This window comes from Parus major, chromosome 14 (genome assembly GCF_001522545.3).
Source record: "Parus major isolate Abel chromosome 14, Parus_major1.1, whole genome shotgun sequence".
NCBI lineage: Eukaryota > Metazoa > Chordata > Aves > Passeriformes > Paridae > Parus > Parus major.
The window spans coordinates 11280933-11302262 of record NC_031783.1 but is presented as its reverse complement, the minus strand read 5'-3'; the positions used below and the strand labels follow the sequence as shown (position 1 = coordinate 11302262).

The 21330-nt window shown below is 48.1% G+C and overlaps 1 protein-coding gene across 4 annotated transcripts in view; it reads left to right on the top strand.

Annotated features, from left to right (window-relative positions):
• MAD1L1 (mitotic arrest deficient 1 like 1) overlaps positions 1-13377 on the top strand; it is a 346255-nt gene extending 332878 nt beyond the window's left edge. For all 4 annotated transcript variants that reach the window (XM_015643261.1, XM_015643258.1, XM_015643260.3 and 1 more), the window contains one exon: positions 12322-13377. In XM_015643261.1, the coding sequence (XP_015498747.1) occupies positions 12322-12480 (159 nt within the window). In that variant the 3' untranslated portion in view covers positions 12481-13377. The remainder of the gene's footprint in view (positions 1-12321) is intronic.
• Positions 13378-21330: the final 7953 nt, after the last annotated feature.

The window sequence follows — 21330 nt, the reverse complement described above, 5'->3', positions numbered from 1 at the left end:
GCCAGACCCACAGCATCCTGTGGGAAGAGAGGATGTCACAGAGGCTTTGTTGCTGCAGAGCTGTAACCACAATCAGCCCAATTACTTAAAATGGGCCTCAGCCAGTTCATTCATATTTGATTAAGAAGTTTTTGAAAGATAGACATATAGAGCTAAGAGCTGGCTCCAGCCTGAGTTATTTACATCAGGATGGAGGTGATAAAATCTTTTATTAGTGTCAGTGTTTAAATATTTTGGCTCTCTATTCCAATATTGTGGCAAGAAGGAGCCATATGTGTTCCTAGAAAGAGAGCCTAGTGCAGCCGTTAATCAGGAGAGGATCTATTAATGTATTAACATTCAGAATAATGAGCAAAACCAGCATGCACTGCAGAGACTAACACATATCTTTAGTCTGCACTTTTAAAGTGTTTGGAAAATGTTGTGTTCCTCCATCTTTCTAAAACTGGTGTTCTGCCAAGAGAAGTTCTCTTCTGTTGTTAATTTTAGAAAGGTTAAATCTATTTACAAAAGCAAACATAGCATGGAGTGCTGAAAACCAGGAGGATGTGGGCACTAACAGGCTCCCAGGCTTTAGAGTTCACAGCAGGAGATGACTTGGCAGGGAAACTTGTAGGCTTGTCCTTTCCTTCCCTTAATGCTGTGCTGAATAGGGGACAAGGTATGAGGTCCAAGCTCCATACCAGCTCCCCATCACCACCTTTCTCCAGAAAGCACTGGACAATGTGTGTGTGTCTCTGCAGATCACTGCTGGGCTTTAGGGAAGCTTGCCGAAAGACTTGGCACAGGAAAAGGGCAGATTTTAAAGAGCTCCAGAGTGGGAGAGATTGCTGGTTGAGCAGCTTGCATGCCTTGAGGTCATTGCTAATGAGCAGTATCTTGCCTAGAGAAGTGAACATTTCATTTTAGTGCTGCTATGAAAAGCAGCCATACTGTCTCCCCTTTGCATCCCACGCTACTGCCCGCTTTGGAGCAGGCTGCACCAGGAAGGGAAGGAAGCCCTCTTAAAGGATGTGGAAGGATGCTGAAGTGGTAGTAGAGCTCAGATGAGAGAAGCTGGAGCATGACAGCTGTTACTGGATCATGCAAAAAGCCTGCCAGCAAAAATGCATCAATTTGTGTGATATCCGGGTGTCTTGTCTTCTGTTTTCATAATTGCATACATGGTGTCTGCATAAATCTCTTCCCCCTCTGCACTTGCAGCAAAAGGAGCTGACTGGCGGGTGGCAGCACATCAGTGGGAGAACACCAGCAGGAAGAGACAACCAGTCAGATGTGTGTCAGATGTGTGTCAGATGTGTGTCAGATGTGTGTCAGATGTGTGTCAGATGTGTGTCAGATGTGTGTCAGATGTGTGTCAGGTGGGGAGGCCCGGGGCCCCAGGCAGATTCCTCGGAGGTTGCTCGAACATGGTGCAACTGCTAAACACAAAACCTGTCCTTTTCCCTTCGGGGAGAGGAGCATGTTCATCCAGACATGAGAACCAGCAGTGCTGTCTTGCCGTGTTCTTCAGGAGGTTAGTGCCAAATGACAGCACAGGCGGCAACAGCAGGAGCTCTCAGCAAAAGTGTCGTAGCCCAAAGGGCTGAGTGTCCCCTCAAGGGATACAGTAGAATTTCTCCTATTGTGTCAGTGAAAACTGAAATCTTCCTATTTATTCACTCCTTAGCTGCAACCTCTGTCTCTTGAGCTGTGGGTTTTCTCCTTACGGTGAGCTCAGACCTGCTCAAGGAGAGAAGAGTCCTATGTGTCTTGGTTTCACATTGGGTTTTACCATTATACCCCATTTCAAGAAAGCCAGATAGACCCAACCTGGACAGGCCAGTTGACTGGTTTCCCTGTCTTGTTCTTCAAGGCTTCCTACCTGTGGACTACAAGTCTACAAATTGAGTAACTTCACAAACAGAATTACTGGTATCCATCAGCTCCACAATAGAAATAATGTCTTCTTCTCAGTATAAACTTCCACTTGTGGCTATAGATGCAGTCTGAGAAATGTGCTTCCCAACAGTGGGGTTGTGAGCAGTTAAGGGTTAAAACTCATTCTTGAGGACACAGGAAAATCATTTTGCATGTTCAGAATCAACTTCCTTCTTTGACTTGCTGGGTGCTGACAACTCAGGCTTACCTTGGTCCTGCTGACAGCCGTGCTGATGACAGCGATTTCAAATGAAGAAAAACGAAGAAAATGTGAGCCAGCAAAAAAGCAAGAGCAGTAAAAGCACCTTCCTCAAACTCACACTAACATCGTGACATTTGGTTATTGATGTTACAGTGGCAACTAATGTTATTCCCAGAGCCAGCACTTAAATTCCACTTTGGTAGATCATAACTGTAAGCAAGTCACACGGTTCCACAGGAAAGGGTAATTATTGACCAATTCTTCTTGCTCTTAGATGAGCAGTGGCTTTGGTCTGTGCAGCGCTGGCTGCAATGCAGAGCACAGAGGTGACTAATATGTGTCACCAGTTTCCTTGATGTAAGGCTTGAACCTGCATTTTGTCCCAGGGTGCCAGACTATGACAAACAAGAGCTAGAAGAGGGTAATGAATAAACATGGTGAGAATTTCAGCTGTAATCTGCCGTCAGGTCCATCTGTTACTCCTTCCCCCACAAGCCTTGCAAACTCAATGAGCCTGGAATGGACATGCTCCATATACTGTCCCATCCCTCAGCCACAGAGCTAAGGTCTAATTGTCTGTTTGTCATTAGGTTTATCACTTACAGTCCCTTGAGCCAATACTGGTCACAGGATCTTGTTCAGTTCTTTAGCCTTTCATTCGCAGTGCTTACGGCAAGACTTCCAGAAGGATACCAAAAAGATGATGAGGATAAATATTTAATCACATGATGGCATCTGCAGTGTGGCAGAGTACCAGTCACTCCAGATGTGCCTCCCAGGCGTGTGTCCTCTGCTCATTTAGCCATTCCCAGCCCTGGGCACTCTCCCTCCATCTCATGCAAGGTGAGATGCCCAGCTCCCAAACTCAGGGGTACAATTCCAGTTGGAAGCTGGTGAGTCCTGAAGTCTGTATGACCTATTTTCACTCTGTGTCATGTGCAGGCACTTCAGAGGGGAGTTTTGGATTTTCCTGCTGATTTGCTCTAATCCAGAGACAGGAAAGCAGAGACTTCTGAGGAGAACCATGATGCAGGAGCAGCCAAGCAGCAGAGTGGTGTGTGCCTGGTGTGACTCAGTGAGGGATGAAGGCTTCAGCAAGCTCTGCCTCTTGGGGAGCAGTGGTTTGCTTTGGGGACGGGGATCCTATCTCCCAGGCAACGCTGCAGCCTCAAAAGTGGCTGTCAAAATTCTCCATGGTTCCAGATGTCTCTCATTGATGGAGGGTTTGGCAAACTTTGCTGCTTGTGTTCTCTTACAGACCTCATGCCCCCAGCTGCAGTTCACAAGTGGAGTATCTCCCTGCCTTGGGAACAGGTAGTCTTAATTACAGCCCACACAGATGATTTTTTTTTTATTTTTCCCATAGGTGCTTCCTTCTTATGTTCCAGAAACTCCATGTTCTTGGTTTACTGCTCCTCTGTTCCTTGCAGCTCGGAGAGTTTCCAGCAAGGGAGATGAAGAGGAATGTGATAAGCAGCTTGGCTGGTTAATGAGCTCCCTGTCTACCTGAGGGTTCACTTGCCAGTCCCTGGTATCTCCCTCCAGTTCTCTGCCTTCTTCTGGCTCTCCTGGGGGAGCGGTTTGGAACCTGGTTTGAGTTGCAGCTACTTTTCTCTTTGCCCCAAGCCATGTTCACCAGGGTCAGGTGCAGACAATAAACTGCCTCTGGATGGCAGGGCTGGAGAGCTACGTGAGCCTTAGATTTGGCTGAAGATACAGAATTTAAAAAACACCCAGTCCCTCGCGTTCCTAGCGACAACTGCAGAGTCACTGCAGAGAAAGTAACGGGAGATTTTTCTCCCTAATTTTTGTCTCTCCTGCATATGGCTTCTACGGAGTCGCTGATGTTACAGACAGATGGGTTGGCATTTTACTAGACAGAACACATGGGCTAGATGTTGTTAATGCTTGTTAGCTGCTCACTCTGCAGCTTGACCAGTCCAACACAGTCACCTCACAGATGGTTGGGAAGCTGGAGCGCTCCAGCCCTGCCGCGCCTGGTGTGACAGCAGTTGGGATAACGCACGTTTGGCTGCTCTTTGCAAAGGGATTTGTTGTAGGTCAGAGATAGCCATGGCTGGGGGATCAGCACAGCTTCCCTGTGTATCAAGGAGAGACCCTGATTTGTAACGATCCTGAGATTTTTATGGAGGTATTGGCTTTAAAGGCTTAATGCTGTAGTTTCGGTTTTTATATGGAATGGGCTTGGAAAAATTCTGTGAGCTCAGTGCCTTGTTCCCATCTCTACTCCTTTATGCTTGATGTTTGTAAGCATATTTGGCTGGTGAACACTATTTAGCAGATCTGAAGTCTGTTAAAAACTTACACTTTATGAGCTCGAGCTCCGACTACGGCCGGCTGCCAGTATTAGTTTAGAGTGACATCCCATGTGATTTTCCATTCTCTGTGATGTGAGTAGTCTGCTGTGACTTACTCTCACCAGCCATGTGTTCAGTGGAACCATTTTTAGGTATCACCTCAGCAAGTCTCCACAGGGTGAGTCTCCTTGGTGGCTGGTTTGGGCATCCCATCAGAATCTGTGGATGCAAAAGTAGATGCTACGGGTGAATCATTTAAGTTGTCATCTTCCCTCTTTGACAATGTTCAATTTGCAGCATAATGATGGGAGCCTGAATGAATCCTACAGATGAGACAGGGAATTTTAGTTTCAGCACTTGTTCTCTAAAAATTCTCAAAGCACTTTTGGAAAATGCATGGGTATTAATCCACACTGAGCAGTAGTTCTTCAATCCTATGATTTAAATTGGATATATTTGTCTCTGTCTGTCCTGAACTGTTCAGTAACATTAAGGCACCCTGATAATAGCTGTCACATTTTACCCCAGGGGTTGTTCCTCAGTGATAGGTGAAATCACAGCAGTTCAAAGACCTGTCTTCCAGGATGAAAAGCTCTATAGGAATATTCAGATATAAAATAGTAATAGTATGAATCAAAAAATACGCTTCCCTTATTTTAAAGCCTTTGATCTTATTTTTATGGCATCACATTTGACAGTCTAAAGGGCATTAACCTGTAGGAAAAACCTTTTGAAAGAAGGTGCTGACTCTCCCTCTGCCGCAGAGAGCACTGTCCCCCAGGATTAGCAGCAGCAGGTTTCCCCCATGGAGAGGGGTGCAGCCCTTCAGAACATGTCCCTGCTCTTTTTTATGTTTCATTTTTGACGTGAGGTGCAGGAGAGCTCGCCTAGATCAAAACAGGGAGCCGTGGGGAGGAGCTGGTGCAGCATCCAGGACCCATCACTGCTGCCACCCCTGTACACAGTGCCTTGATCGTGCTTCTGATTAAGATGGAAGTATATGAGCTGACCTCTTGTTCCAAAGGCATTCTGGGGTTGTGGTTCATCTCAGTGTTGAATAATAAGAAAGAGAAAGGAAAGGTTTGCTATAAATCTCAGTGCACACAGGGCTGTTTCTCACTTACCCCATCCCAGCATTCAATTTTCTTCTTGGCATTGCCAGGCATTTGCTTTTCTTTGCTCAGCAGCTAAAAGCAGCATTTTCATTACATTTCCTGGAAGGCTCTTTACAGGCATCCATCCCTGTCTGCCTCATAAATTCACTTTATATACCAAGCTGGCGACACAGAGGTCAGAGGTCTTGGCAAGAAACAATTATTATAAAGAAATGCTCCTCTTCTTTGGGTTACAATGAGGATATTAAAGGGGGGAGGAAATTTTTCTGCAGACAAGGAATGGTCATTCGTGAAAGGGAGGTGACCTGATTGATTAAGTGCTGCACATCCTGCGGGAGCCACCATGGGCAGGCATCCTGTCAGGCCAGCTGAAACCTGCCAGTTACCATGAAAAAAAAAAGAAGGAAACCAGTAAACAGTTTGCTAAATAACCTCATAAATATTTCCAGCCATAAGCACATCTTGTGGTTCAATTTTGTGTTGTTTTTTTTTTCCTTTCCTTAATATTTCCCTAATTTTAAATGAACGGCCTGTAATTAAAGTGATTTAGAGGCTACCTGGGGACCTGGTATTTGAGCAGTGCATGATGCTTAGGAGAGATTGATTGGTGAGGCATAACTCAATTGGGGTATTTTGATAATGATATCATCACCCGAGAGAGCCAAGTTTGAGCAATTAAATCTCAAAACCTCGTGTCTGGGTTGTTAGAACTTCAGCAGGCAGTTCCTGCATGTGCACACACACACAAACACACACACACACATATTTTCCTTGGGTTTTTTATGGGCACTCCAGTTTTTTGGCTGCCCTGCATCTGTCTGTCTGTCTGTCTGTCTGTCTGTCTGTCTGTCTGGGGTGATGTGAAGGGGTGATTTATCTGTGCAGACCCAGAGAGAGGGTGCCAGCTCACTCAGCATCACAGCTTCCACCCTCAACATCTGCACGTGGACAAGGCGGCCTTTGACATTTAGAAAAATCTCGGCATCTGAAGCAAGAGGCAGAAACAAAAGGATTTTCTCATTTAAAGGTCAGAGCCAGCAGCTCCTTAAAGGAAATTTTCAGATAGGTTTGTTGGACTGTGGCAGGGTTTGTGTGTGTTAGAGGGTGCTGAGGAAGGTGTCGGGGAGCTGAGGGGGTTTCGGGACCAGCAGTGTGCCCAAGGCTCCGAGGCACACACGGCCATAGAGCTGTGCAGCTTTTGGGAGGTGACCAAGTGGAACAGCCAACCCTGAGGGCTTCTGCTGACACATGAAGGCTTTGGGAAGAGGGAGTGACTGAGGGATTCATGTGACAAAGGCAAATTGCTAAAGGGGTCGATCTGGTGGAGAGATGTGTGTAACCCACGTTGGATGGCACAACCTCTCCAGAGTAGTGGGAGGAACACCACAAGGAGAGGGGAAAGGGGCAGAGAGAACTCAGGCACAGAGGCCACAGCACATGGTGCTGGAGCAGCCTGTGGACCTGCACAGAGCAGGGAGATGCAGTGAAGTGTTGGGTGTGACATCCTGGTGTCCCTTTCCTCCACCCACACCATGGCTGTGTGTGCACAGAGCCGGCATCCATGGGGACACAGCACAGACAGTGATTTATGGAAGGAGCAGAGCAGATGAGATGGGGCCTTCGAGATACATTCACTGGGTAAATGTCACCAGGCAATGATTCACGTCCTCCTTTTGACCCCTAATACATCTTAGCCTTGGAGAGCACCGTCTGCCATAGAGCGTGGCCAAGCGGCATCTGCAAAGCAGAGGTTTGTCACCACGCCAAGGGGTGGCTCTGGCAGCCCTGACAAAGCCCAGGGCTTCATCCTTCTGCAGGTTGTGGAGGTGTTTGTACCTCCTTTGTTCCCAAGCTGAGACACAACTGCCTGCCTGCTGTGCCTGGCACAAAGCTCCACCATCCCTGTTGTCAGCTTGCCAGAACCCATTCAGGAGCTCCACCTGTGACACTGGAGGTGTGTGTTTGAAGTTGCAGGAACACAGGTCCTGCATGGATTGCATACCCAAAGGCAGTTGTGCTTTCTCAGTGTGGAAATCAGAGGTAGAAACTCCTCACTTCATTTTGAAATCTCAAGTTGTATAGAATGCTGAAGCCCTCTTTTCCGTGCTTCTGCATTTCTACTCCATGTTTTTTCATGATATCATGTCCCCGTGTCAGTTCTCTCCTTGGGGTGTGCAGCCACCCTCTTTTCAGTCTTATTCCAGTGTCTGAAGGTCTGTGTGACCTTGGGTCTTACATTTTTCAAGAAGCATCTTTTGTGTGATTAAAGTCACGCTGCATGCCAGTTTATAGCCAATGGCACTTTTGGAGCCATTGTTTTTTACTACCAAAATATGTCAGAGAGAAGAGGGAGCAGGTGTACAAGAGGGTAAAACCTGAATGTATCTAGGTGAGAGTGCACTTCTGAACCATGTGGTAGCTTGTGAGTGACTAAAGGAGACACTGTCACACTTCTCACATAGGTCCCCCTCGGCTGCTGGAAGAAGCAGAGAAGGAAATGCTGGGTCTTGGCTTTCAGAAGAGGCTTGTATGCAGCCACAGCACGAGTGCAAAGAGCCATCCCAGCAGGACCAGTGCAGACAGAAGTCCTGTACATGTTACACTGAAGTGGCAGTAGTTAAGAGAGCCTGTTCTAGCCCATATGTTGCAGTTTTATGTGCCCAGTTCATCCAGCTGCAGGTCCATCCCCCAACAGGGACATTTGGGAATGCCTATTGCTCCTCCACATCATCTACTCCTCGCTGAGATGGAGAGAAGAACCTGCTTTTCTACCATGTTGGTGGTTATTGGAGAGATTTTTACATGTGTGTCTGAACTATAAAGCCTTGAATAATTTAGTGGTTTCCAGGGTTAAGAGGAAGATTTATGATGTTTCCTTTTGGCAGGCAGCTGCTGATCTTGATTCCCCTGAAGAAACAGTTGTGCTAACAGCTCTTTTCTCGGAGCAGCCAGTCCAAGTTCATGTTGTTCTGTGCTAAGCAGACCAGTGTTGTTGTGGTTTATAACACAGAGAGGTCTGCCCCCTTCTCTGCTTGCTCTGGGGTGGCACAGCCTGCGAGGAGACAAACAGACTGTCACCCTTCAAACCTACAACCAGAGTCACATCCCACCCATCCCAGCAGAGCTGGCTGTGCAGTCACACTGGGCAAAGAGTGATTTCCTTTGCTTTTCTAGAAAAGGTCCCCACAGTCCTTAAATCACACTAAACTGGCAACAGAACTTAGGGAAAGCTGAAATCTTTCCTTTTGCAAGTATTTGAGATCTGAATAAAACATAATAGAGACCTGAATCTCGGTAGTTTAGTGAGCCAGAATTTTCCCATGAATTAGAAGAAACCAATCTAGGGCTATGTACAAGTACCTGAGAGATGGTATTCTCATAGTGATTAGCTGCTGCTCTGTGCTCAGGGAAACTGAGGCTTAGGAAGGAATATTTACATCTCTAGAGAAGCACTGCACTTGTGTGGCCCAGCACAGAGGTGGAAGGGAGAGTGAAGTGTGATGGTGGTCCCCAAAGTGTCCTCTTGCATTGACTCCTCTGTGCATTGACTCTGGGTTGGATGGGGATACTCACAGATCCAGCTTTTCCTTTGATCCAGTGTATTCAGTTTGACTCTAAATGTTGATGCTTTTTTCTTGATTTTTTCTTTGCTTTTTTGCCCTTTAAGAGCAGTAGCACACTGTAGCAGTGATGTCAGTAATGCTGGGCACAGAGCAGTTGGGGCTGGGTTTGAACATGCTCTGGTCTCTCAGCCCATTCCCACTCATGGACTGTCCCCATGCATCAGTGACACTTATTTATGCTCCTCCCAGCTTTTCATTTTATTCCTAGATGGGCTAGGGCGGCTTTTGGCTTCATCTAAACTTAGAATTTTAGGGAATGCATCAGCAGAGTGAATGGTAATTGTGTTACATGGAGTGTGCTGTGAATAGCTGATCTGTGCTGGCACCTGCAAGTTCTTGGCAGCAGGAGTTGTGTCCAGGAGTTTTACTCTGAGGGTTGAGACTTTTTATAAATAAAAAAATAATTTGATTATAAGTGGGTGGAGGGAATCCTAGCTATGAACAGTGAAGAGGAGGACTCGAGTGCCCTTGCCGATTTGAACTGCTGGAAATTTCATATTTCTTATTTTCAGAAATACAGTTTTTAGAGCTGGAACCACAGAATGGTGTGGAACACCAGACCCTGCAGCGTTCACTCAGCAGAGCATCCCCCCCATGTCTTCCCTCTCAGTTCCTGCACACCCCTGTGCATCCCACTGCCTTGCTCTGATCCCCTGCTCGCTCCTGTTCCTGCCTCGGGCGCTTCCCTCTCTGCCAGCAAGTGCACCAGGCAGGGTGCAGGCTGGCTTTTGAAAAGAAATCCTGTGAACTAATGGGAACATATTGCTATTATTTCATATAATCACTTTATTTGTAAAGCACAGGCTGCAGAGGTACTCCCGCTGTTGGACCCAAAGCAGCAAATCTATCTATATATCCCAGTCTATACTACATTATGAACAGATGGGTGAAGAAAAAAAGCACTAAAAACAAATAATAAGAAAAGTAACAATGATAGCAATTTTAAAATACTCCTAGGGGGAAAAAAAAAAAAGTTTTTCCATTTTTTTAAAGGCAGTGTGAGATTGAATGAGCTGCACTGCAAGTGCATCCATTCTCTAAGTTCACATATAAACATCTCCTGGCACAGGAAGAATTGCTTTTTTTTCCAAGTGGCTGCCTTCTCGTCTTGTGCCTGTTACAGAAGCAACCTGGGTGATATGTCTGGGGTTTGGAAGCATTAGGGGGTTTTCTTTGATTTTTTGGAGTTCTTGGGGAGACAGAGGCCGTGGGGGTGAGAGGGAGGATGGTGCCTCCCTTGACAGCTGAGAAAACCCAATGGGAAGTACCAGTCTTCTCAGAAGCACAAATTTGTCCACATAACTTTCTCTGAACATTTTTCTTCTGCCTCTGCTGCAGGAGAAAACTTTGTTTAGGAAGAATAATAGAGAGAAACCGCCATCAATCTCATAAAAAAAGAGAAGATATTCAAATATAGCCTTCACCCACGACACCAGTGAGTTCAAAGTAGAGGAAATTTAAAACATTTATGTTGCTCTGTTTCTGAGGTCATAAAACACAAGCAAATGGTCTGGCACTGGATGCTAAATTTCTTAAGGAATTTACTTTAATTAATTAAACTAGTAAACCAATTAATGGATTTGCTTGTAAATTCTCAGAAAATTAATTCTGTGCCCAAAGAGTGTTTTAAATCTGCGAGGGAGGCTGTGTATTTCATACAGAGCTTGAATTCCCATTTCAGATGAATCCAACTCGGCGCTGAGAGAGTTGGAGACACAAGTGATGCATTCATAATACTCGGACCTTCCTCCAAAACTGGCACTTCTCATCAGCTGAATCCAGGGAGGGATTTGCAAAATAAAACCTGTGCTGCTGCCACAGCACCCAGCTGCTGTGCTTGTTCTGTGCTGTGACACCTCTGGCTTTATGTGGGCTGGGAATCTGCATCCTTGCTGATGCCTCCAACCAGCTCCTTCATCTGCCATCGCTTCCCTCTTTGATCTGGTCCAGGGCTACCTCAGGTGCACAGGAGGCATCAGGTAGCTCCAGTAAGCAGCAGATCAAAGCATGGGATTTGCTGAAAAACAACCCAGCCAAAGCAAAGATCTAAACAAAACCTAATTCACTTTTCCACGTGGAAACCTTGTTTGGATTCCCTGCCTGGCTTGGGGATGACAGGGGCATCCTTGCACTCCTCACAATCCAAAGTGACCCAGACATGGGAAGTTCATAATCAGATGTGTCCAGGCTCCTGAGAACATGAAATCAGAAGGAAGCAGGCTCCCTGGGGCTCTCTGCAGGTAAAGCCGTGTTTTCCTCTCCCATGGCAATCTTCCACTTTGGATCTTGGCATCCTTTGATAGACAAGGGGGCTGCCAGCTGAGCCTGGCACCACCCGTGCTGTCCCACCTCGGCTCCTATAGGAAGCAGAGCTGCAAAGCAATTAGGAATGGGAGTATTTTGAAGAGGAAAATGGCAGGGGAAAAAAAATTAGCATTTGCACTGTGATGTTTTTGTTGTTTATTAATAAACAAGCTGCTTTCGTGCCTCCAGGGGCAGGAGAGGCTTCAAGCATTCCTTATTTCTCTTGCATTTAGCCTTTTTTTGCTTGTTTTATATGTTGCAGGAGATTTGTAGTGTCTTCCCACATGTTGAGTTTCCTTATTTTCTTGAGAGCATCTCTGGAATAATTCCTCTGGAGGTTTCTGCTGTGTGCCGCCAGGCTGATCTAAACACTTGAGGGATGCAGGGTGGATCAGTACTCATTGGGAAGAAGTTATGTTAATTAGGAACAGGTCTGCTCCCTCCTACAGAAGTGGTGTGGGATAAGTGTTTTCATGGAGATAAAACCCCTGTGCAGAGCTCCTGCCACCCTGGGTGGTGTTGGTGATCACAGGTGACACAGGTGTCACAGGTGACAGTGACCCTGATGTGGCCACCTCTGTTCCATGCTGGCAGCACAGACTCTTTCCAGGATGGTCAAACCCCTCATCTCCCCAGTGCCACATTTGTCACCAGGGAAGGTTCACGGGGTCCTGCGTGGGGACACTGCAATGCAGGACTCAGGAATGTCATGTGCCAAGCAGATGGCATGTCCCTGGGGACAGGCGCCAGAGGAGGCCTCAGGGTGACACTGCTCCTGGGTCACAGCAGGGGAATTAAAACCCCCTGGTATTAATGGGCTTGTTCTTCTTTCCCCTTAGGCCTCCAGCTCCTCCGGTGGGAAAATGCAGCTTCTGGAAACGGAGTTCTCACGAACCATCCGGGAGCTCATCGAGCTGCACCTGCTGCGCCAGGACAGCATCCCAGCCTTCCTCAGCGCCCTCACCCTCGACCTCTTCAGCCGCCAGACCATTGCTTAGTGTCCCACTGCCAGCTGCCAGCCAGGGTTTGGCCCTCCTGGGCAGGACACTTGAGGTAGTGAGGAAAAATTCTCATGTCCACCACCCTTAATTTGTGGTATTGGGTTGCTTCTGTTTTGCATTTTTTCCCCCTTCTTTCATGCTGAGTCAGAAATCCCACCAATTCCTCTGAAAAGCATAATTTTCCTCCTGTGGGAGGGCAAGTCTAGCTCCATCCCAGGGCTCTCCTGTGCCAGGATCCAATCCCTGCCGGGGAGCTGGGCCACGTGTTCATCACTACTCAGATTCTCAGGAACTGTCTGGGAATACTGTGGGAACTGCTGGTTTGAGGAGCCCCAGGAAGACCATTCACAGCTTTTCCCAAAAGGATTCCCTGAATCTAGGCCCTAATAAAGAAACAAACCTGCATGAGGCTGGTGCTTCCTGCTGCATGGTTGTCCTCTTCTAATGGGAGCCAAGGGCCTGATCCCTGAGGACAGAGACCCAGGGAGAGTCTCTTGCTCTTACAAACATCTCATCACTCAGCAAGGTTGAAATTACTTTTAAGATATCAGTGACCTGAGTCTGCATCACAAGCACAAGCATAAATGGCCATTTGAAGCCCCCATACCTGTGTTGACACTTCTGTGGCTCAGTCACTGCCATTCTTTTGGTTCCTCACCAAGACTTTAGGGCTCTTGGTTATCTCAGGACTGTTGGAAGTGGAAAGGAGCAGTTTGGGCTGTGTTCAATGCTGGTGGCTTTAGCCTGCTGCCTGCCACCAGCCTGTGGGTATCTGTTCTTGGAGGTCTCCTTCCTCCTCCCCTCCATGGGGGTGGAGCATCCCCAGAAATCTGACATTTTGTGTGATAATGGATGTAGCTTTTCTGTCATAACAATAAAGTGTCACTTCCCAAACTGGGTGTATGACTCTTATTTGGGATGCACTCTGTGCCTTGCTGTGCTCTCCCACATGTAGAGGATGAGCACATCAGTGGTCTGGTGTGCTTTGCAAAGGGAGGACATCATTATCTCTGTTTTTACAGGCAAGTCTCATTCATAGAGTTAAAGAATCATCAATGATTTGTGTTGGAAGGGACCTTAGAGATCACCTAGTCCCAACCTGCACTGCCTTAAACAAAATCAGTTTGCTATAAACTTCTGTGTACATTGATTTCCCCGTTTTCAGCAGGAACACACTCCCTGGGCTTGGAGGAAAGGTAGCAGTGAGCAGGCTAGAAAGTTAGCTGAGATACTTGCAGTGACTGCAGGGCTGGCCAGGCTTGCTGGAGTCACTTGGAGACCTGTTGATACATCTACAGGCCTGGAAAACCTCTGCTGTTGACCCCCACCTGCTGTCGATCAGAGGTGGAGGGACAAGCATGAGGTCCGGGGAGGCTGCAGCCCCCTTCTCTCCTCTCTGCAGGGAAGAGCAGTAGCAAAAGTTTGTCATTTTCTCTTCTGCTTGAAGAAGTCCCGGTGGAAGATGAATTGCTGGGCATGCTGTGCCAGGGGAAGGCTGCCTGATTCATATGCACGGCGTGGCACGGAGAGCCGCCTTCCCCAGTCATGGGGAAAATGAATCATGACGTCAGGCGCATTCAGCTCCGCCGCCAACACAATAGCAGATCCCGGCTGCCGCGGAAAATTTTTCTCCTGGCTCCTTGCAGGAGAAATGAAGTAATTAATAAGTTTACAATAAACCCTCTATCTTAGCAAAACACAGGTGAGGCGAGAAGCGATGCTGGAAAGCGACAAGGGAAAACACGTTCTGCCTGTTGGAAAGTTGCCTCCCAAGAGTGAAAGGATAATAAGTTGGGAGAGAACACACAGCAGGCTTCCGAGATGCCTCCGCTGGGGAGGAGACATGAATTACTGCTCTGCTCCCTGTTCTCCCAGCAAGACTGATTTGTTCAACTAACTTTAACACGGCAGCATGGCTGGGAGAGGTGTGTGGTGAGGATGGGTGCTTGGCTGGATGTGCTGGTGTGGTGCAGCACCTGTCCACGGCTTGGGAGCTGCTGGGTGACTGTCCTGCTTTGGCCAGCAGCATCCCTGCCCTGCTCATGGCATTGTGCTGCTGCACAGTGAGGTCACAGGGCTCATATGAAACGGGGACTTCTCTAAGGCTCACACATGGAAGTCTGGGAGTTGTTCATGTGGAGATGTGACCATTGCAAAGCCACCTGGGCCACCTGTGGGCCATGGAGGAGTTGAGACTCGCCAGTTTCTAGTTCCAGCACTGAATTCAGGATGAAGCCACAAACCTACAGCTGTATCTGATACCACTGCAGCTCCCATTCTGCCACTGTCATTATCCTGCTCGTCTGAGCCATGAGGGAGCTGCAAGGAGTAACTGTGACACTGAATTTTGCAGTGATTGCTCCTTCCTTTATGAGCCACAAGGGCTCAGCAGCCCATCAAAGGCGCTGCCACCGTGTTCACCACCCCCTGCCTCCCCCTCCGTGAGTGCAGCCCCTGAGGCAGTGCAAAGAGGTCACACTTGTCACCACCCCAGGTGGTGAGGGCACAAGTCCCATCCAGGTTTGGCTCATCACTTGCAAAGCTCCTGCCCTGTTTGTGGAAAACCCTTTAAGAAAATGTTGGGAGCTGGATTTGCAGTTGGTTGGAGGGGAGAGGTGGGAGCGCTCACAAGTGTGTGTGTGCTCGCTGGGTTTCCTGCACACTAACTGGGTTTATGTGCTGGAGGCTGTAAAATATGATTTATTGGTGCATGGCTGCAGGAGTTTGTGTGTGTGTGTGTGTGTGTGTGTGTGTGTGTGTGTGTGTGTGTGTGTGTGTGAGAGCAGCATCTTGTTTGCAGTGCTGCCTGAAGCTTCCTTTTGCTCCAACTGCTCGTGAGTCCCTGCTCTGCCACAAATCAGCCCTGTCCATCTGTGTGCATCCACAAACACCAAACGGGCACAGAGCTCTTGGGTACTGCCACACAGTCGAGAAAGCAGCAGAGCTCTGGGCTAAGGCAGGTTTGGCCAGGTTTGTGCCTCTCCTAAGGGCACATCTCTGCACCTGGAGCCTTTTGCTCCTGCTTTGTGTCTCCTTGTTGTTCACCTTGTCCTGGAAGTGTGTGATCCCTGAGAAGAAACCAGGGAAGCCTTTTTGGGATGAGCCATGAGAAGTCTGGAGTTTGCAGATGTTAGTTTTGGATCTTCTCCATGTAACATTATAGGAGCAAGGGAAGAGCATTGGAGACATGATGGAGGTGGTTACCTAGAGAGTGAAGGGCAGGAGCAGAGCAGGGGATGGGTGGAAGAAACCAGGCATGGATGGAAGGAGAAGCCACCTCCATTTCTGAACAGCTGCAGTTCCAGCCTTGCCGTCAGTTCTCCACTGCTCCCCTCTGCTCACTCCAAACAAACACTGAGCCACACCTGCCCTTCTCATTTCCCAGCCCAGCAGTGAGCTCAGAGGCTGCTGAGAGTGATGAGAGTTGGGCTGATGGGCGGACGTGTCAAAATAAACCCCAGGGTGGGACAGGCAAGAGCTTCTTCAGACATCACTGAGCTGATGCCAGACCACGTTGGGCTCTGCTGCCCAGGGTGGGAGAGGGCACAGCCAGGGCAGGATTAGTTCTGTTGGAGCTTTTAGCTGTTCAGAGATGTTGGGAAAACAATGGTAGTGTGTGATGCCAGGTGACTGTAGCTAAGGACAGGAGCTGGGGAGGACAGAGCAGTCTCTCTGTGCTGGTGTGAATCACATTCCTGATGCCTGCTGTGACAGCAGATTCAGATTTAATAGCAGCATTGCTTAAAACTTGCATGATATTTAAAAGCTACAAAATGCACCCACTCTGATCAGGGGAGGGATATCAAATAAATAAATAAATAAATAAATAAATAAAAAAACAGCAAAGCTTTTTCACAAAGTCTTTTTTAAATATTAAAATCCCATCCTTCCCAACAGGAAAGCTTTTTTCAGGCTAAGAGGAAAGACTGAACGGCATCTGATGATATCGCATTGACACAAGTGTCTAGAAAAATGGGGTAGGAATGTATGATCTGTTCTGAAAAAGGGACCATAGCTAATAGGAAATATGCTGATGCTACTTTTAATTTCATGACTCAGGTTTGCTGCAAAATTGATGGAAATCTGTGTTGGAGCTTGGTTACATTAAAACAGTTCTTGGCTGCCTGGAGGTTTTCCAGTTCTTGTTTCTCTTTGGGGGGATTATTATTGTAAAATCTTTTGGTACTCTGGGGGTTTGCAGATGTTATTTGAAAGGACAGGGGAACAATCTTTTATCCAAAACAAAGAGGAGATTTTTGCTCCAGAAAGATCACTGGGCAAAGGCCAGCCCTGGACAGGCCATCCCAGCAGCCCTTCCTGTTCCACCCACGGTGTCTGGGTCTCCAGCCTTCCTTCTGTGCGTGTTTTCCCTCAGAGCAAGTACAAGGAGCAAAACAGAAGAAAAATACACTTTAAGGAAAATGCTGCCATGTAATTTGAGGAGCACAAAGGCAGTTTCTTGTTGCTGGAGGTCTCAGAAGCAGCCCATGTCTTTGGTCTCCACCCAAAGCACATTCCTCCACCAAAGCACATTCCCTTGGGCTGTGTCAGTCTTCTTCTGCTTCCCCAACATGGGATCAAGCTCTACCAACCCCTTCATCTTCCCTGTGCTGTTTCCTGGCCCAGGCTCCAGTGCTGATGAGTTTATTAGTGTTGCTAATTTTACCTGATGCTGCTTCCTTCTCTTCATGACAAGTTATGTTTTTTTGAACTCTCCAGCTGATTGATTGAGCTCTCTTTAATATTCCCTGTTTCACTTTGAATTCTCTTTGTTGACTGTTGCTTGTTGTGATTCTGGGTTTTTTTTTTCCTTAATCCTCCCACTGTCTCTTTTTCCTTCCTGGTCCTTTTAATGCTTCTTCAGCCTGGAGCAAAGCCAGAGACCATCGGGAGGTCATTGAAACACAGACGGCCGTAGGATTTAAATAAGGACTGGATAATTTTATGACCATTAACAAGGCTCACTGCTATGCAAGCCAAAGTAATAAGGGCAATCATATCTCATGGTTCGGGGAGCAAGCTGATTGCCTGCAGGGACTGAGAAGGTAATTCTGCATCCCTGACTCTCCCCAAAATATGATACAGTTCACAAGATGCACCAGGCAGGTCAAAGGGCTTGGCTAGAGGGTGAGAGCATTTCCCTTATCATCTCTGTTGTCACACCCCATTGATGTGATCAGAAACTTCTGGTGTCAGCCTGGTGGGAAATACTCTCCAGGCAGGTGAAAGGCTCTGAAGTTTGGCAGATGAACCTCTCCTCTTAAGGAGCATCTGCTGAGTGACATTTGTGCTGTATGAGGGCAGATACTTCACTTTGCTGGTAGTGACTGGGTCATCTGCCACGCTGCTCCATAACCACTGCCAAGGAGGGGCCTTCCTAAAAGAAACACAGAGTGTGGATGTCACTTGGGTCCTTCCTTTTGGAGGTGCCTCCCACTGACCGTGCACATCCCTGTACTCAATGGGGGGATGGCAAATCACACTGTCCCTCCTTCACCCTTCTCACAGCACAGCTCTCCCAGCTCCTCCGTGTCCCTGTGCCTTTCCTCAGCTCGTTTTGGGCTCTCCCAACTCCTCCATGTCCCTGTGCCTTTCCTCAGCTCTTTCTGGGCTCTCCCAGCTCCTCCCTGTCCCTGTGCCTTTCCTCAGCTCTTTCTGGGCTCTCCCAGCTCCTCCGTGTCCCCTCTGCACCCCAAGTGCTCAGGGAAGATGGAAATCTCACCTTCACAGGGTGCTCAGCTCTGGCAGATAAGGTGGTTTTAGACGTTACTTTGAAACTCCAACCTCAATCGTGTTCCTGATCCATGCAGAGACCCCAGGACACCACCAGGATGCCTCCAGCCTGGCTGCACCTCCTCTTCCCTGCTTCTGTCCTTACCAGAAGGAGGCTCATGGGACTGGAACAGGTTTGTTCCCAAGGTAAGGAAAGCACCAGGCCCCCCAAAAGCCACAGCCTCTCCACACACACCCTGTTTATATCACCGCTGTTTCCTGGCTGCACAGTTAACTCAGGACAGTCCCCAGGTCCTGTAACCAGTGTTAAATGTAATGAATGATCTTGTCCTCCTTGTTTGTCTCCTCTTTAGTGTAACACTGTAATTAGCTTAATTACCAACAGATTCTTTTTTTTTTTTTTTGTAACTTAAAATGGAAATTAAATTTTGCACCAGGTTTTACAGGCTGTTAACGGGAATCGAATAATCAAGCCTGACTCCAAGTCCTTGAAAATGAGTATTAAAAAAGGTCTGAATTTGCATATTCATGTTTTTAATAGGGTTCAGAAGGTATATTTGCAACTGATGAAAAGGATTAATTAAGCTTAATTTGCATAGGAAGAACAGTTTAACCCCTTGCATCCTAACAAGGCATAGACTGACAATTTGAATTCCATGGTTTGATGCTGGAGAGACGCACAGGCTGAGAGCAGTGCCCTGCAAAGCACCTTCCTTCCACTCCAGGAGGACAGAACTAGGAGAGTACAGGATATCTCAGCATCATCCTGGCACAGCTGGTCCTCCTGTGCCCACAGCCACCTCCAGGTTTGGTCTCCATCTCTCTACCGTGGTGGTTTGTGACCTCTGAGATAAACATGCTGCTGCTCCTGCTGTGAGCTGGGCTGGGCAGCTCTGACAGAGATTAAAGGAATCATTCCAGTGCAGCCAGCTCTGTCCCCTGAGCCCGTTCACAGCAGCCTGTAGCCAGCACAGGAAGGGAGCACCATGGCTGGTAGGGGCACCAAAACCTTTAACTCCTGATCTCATCTCCAATTTCCTTTTTATCAGTGAGACTGATCCCAGTCAGGGTTAAAGGCTCTGTGGGAATGTCAGACCAGGGTGAGACTTGGTGAGTCCTGTCCTGCTCCCGGCCACCAGCCTGTGACTGGTCAGCTGGTGACACCATCCCAAAAATCTGGGACTTGTGCAGCTTCAGAGGAAGGGTCACAGAGCTGCCTGCACCCTGTTGGCACCTCTGGCATGGAGAAACCAGCAGGGTCCTGCACAGCTCTATCCAGCTGTGATGTAAGACAAACACAAGCCATGTCCATGGTGGGGGGGTTGGAACTAGATGATACCTGAGGTTCCTTACAACCCAAACCTTTCTATGATTCCATATAACGCTCCCAAATCAATCTGCTCTCAGACTGGAAAGCAGAGCGGGAACGTTACGCTTCCCGGGGCCCTACAAAGAACAGAGCACAGCTTTGAGTCAGAGCCTGAATATTGCTATAAAGTGGCAAAAAATAAATAAATCAGGCATTCATTTTGCCTCAGCAGGTGGTGTGCTGCGTTCCCCTTGTAACGCTTTGGTGGCTTGTGTTGCTAATTATTTTTGGGGTGGAATTTGCTGTGCGCAGCGCACGGGGTTCATTAGACAGAGATGGCTTTGAAGTGGCGTTCGGAATTAATGCTGCCATATGTAAATGTTTCTTGTGCCACGGAAAAGCTGGCTATAAATGATGCATGAGGTCCAGTGAGAGAGATGCTTGCTTTGTTTACACACACCCATTGGGCCTCGTTATGGCAGGAGCAGGCAGGGGAGGATCGGCAGAGCCTTCACACACGGTGTAGCTGCTGCCCGCCTGTACGTGAGCGTTCCACAGGAGTTAACAAGGCATCTTAGCACACCACAGCCCAGATTTCCTCCTGTCAGAAGGGTGTTTAAGCAACCCATCAAGGCTGCTGCTGTCTCTGTGCTCAGTGCTTTCCCCAGGTCCCCCAGATGATGAGGAGGGCACGTCCTGTGCTGTAAATCATCGAGTCCTGACCCGAAAGCCTCCCTCAAGCAAAACCTGCCTCAGGGCAGAGGCACTTAGGGGTAATACTGGGAAGAGGGGACCCTACTCACCTCCTCCTGCTCTCACCTGGCTCATCCTCTCAGCACAGGGTCCAGAGAGCTGTGTGACAGCAGAGTTGGGGAACCTTTCATTTAAGAGGAAGAAAGCGTAAAGAAGGAGAAAGAAAGCACAAAGCCCACGAGCACAGCCAAAAGAGCAGGAGGCAGTGCCTGGGGCAAAAGGACAGAGGAATGTAAGATCCCTCAACCCCTATCTCCACCAAAGGCTTTTAATGATGACCCTTCTGCTGCTGGATGTGTCCCAGAAATGCCAAGTTCATCCCTGTGTCCTGGGGGGATGTATTTTATCCCAAGAAATACTTTCAGAGATGAATTCTTGTGCATCTCTTCTATAAAGCCGGACCCCTCTTGGATCACCCAACAGTGAGGTGGAAAAATAGCTCCCTACCATCTTCCAGGAGTTTGTCTCTGCTGCTGGGATTGGGATTGGGCAGGTCATGGGTGAACCATTGCTCTCTCCTGGTTGCTGTCAGAGTGAGCTGGAGACCTTGCACATGTCTATGGAGACATCCCTCTGGCAGGGCTCTGGGACACCTGGTCTCTGACAGACCTGTGCCCCAGCAGAGCAGGGTCTGGAGCATAACTGCACCAAAGCCAGGGCACTTGTAAGGGGCAGCTGAGCATCTGTGCAGCTGTGTTTCCCCAGGGTGATGAGGCCAGTGTTGTAGTGGGTGTCTAAGCTGATCAGGCCAGAAACCATCACAGAGTGGGTGGCAAAACCAGTGGCTGATTGCTTTGAGTGAGTGACTGTACCTGGGGCACAATGTGGAGTGTTTGGAAGTACCTGACATGGAATGGCTTTGTTGTTCACCCGTTTTGGGACTGAACATGTGTCAGGCTGAATGGCTTCATCCTCTTCTTGGTGCTTCCCTAGGCCTGACCAGGAGCAGCCCCCAGACCTCTGGCCACCCCCAGACACCTGGGGCAGTGTGTGTGGGGCAGCTGTTTGGGCACTTCTCTGCTCCTCCAGTGCTGCTGCCAAGAAAAGAGGCT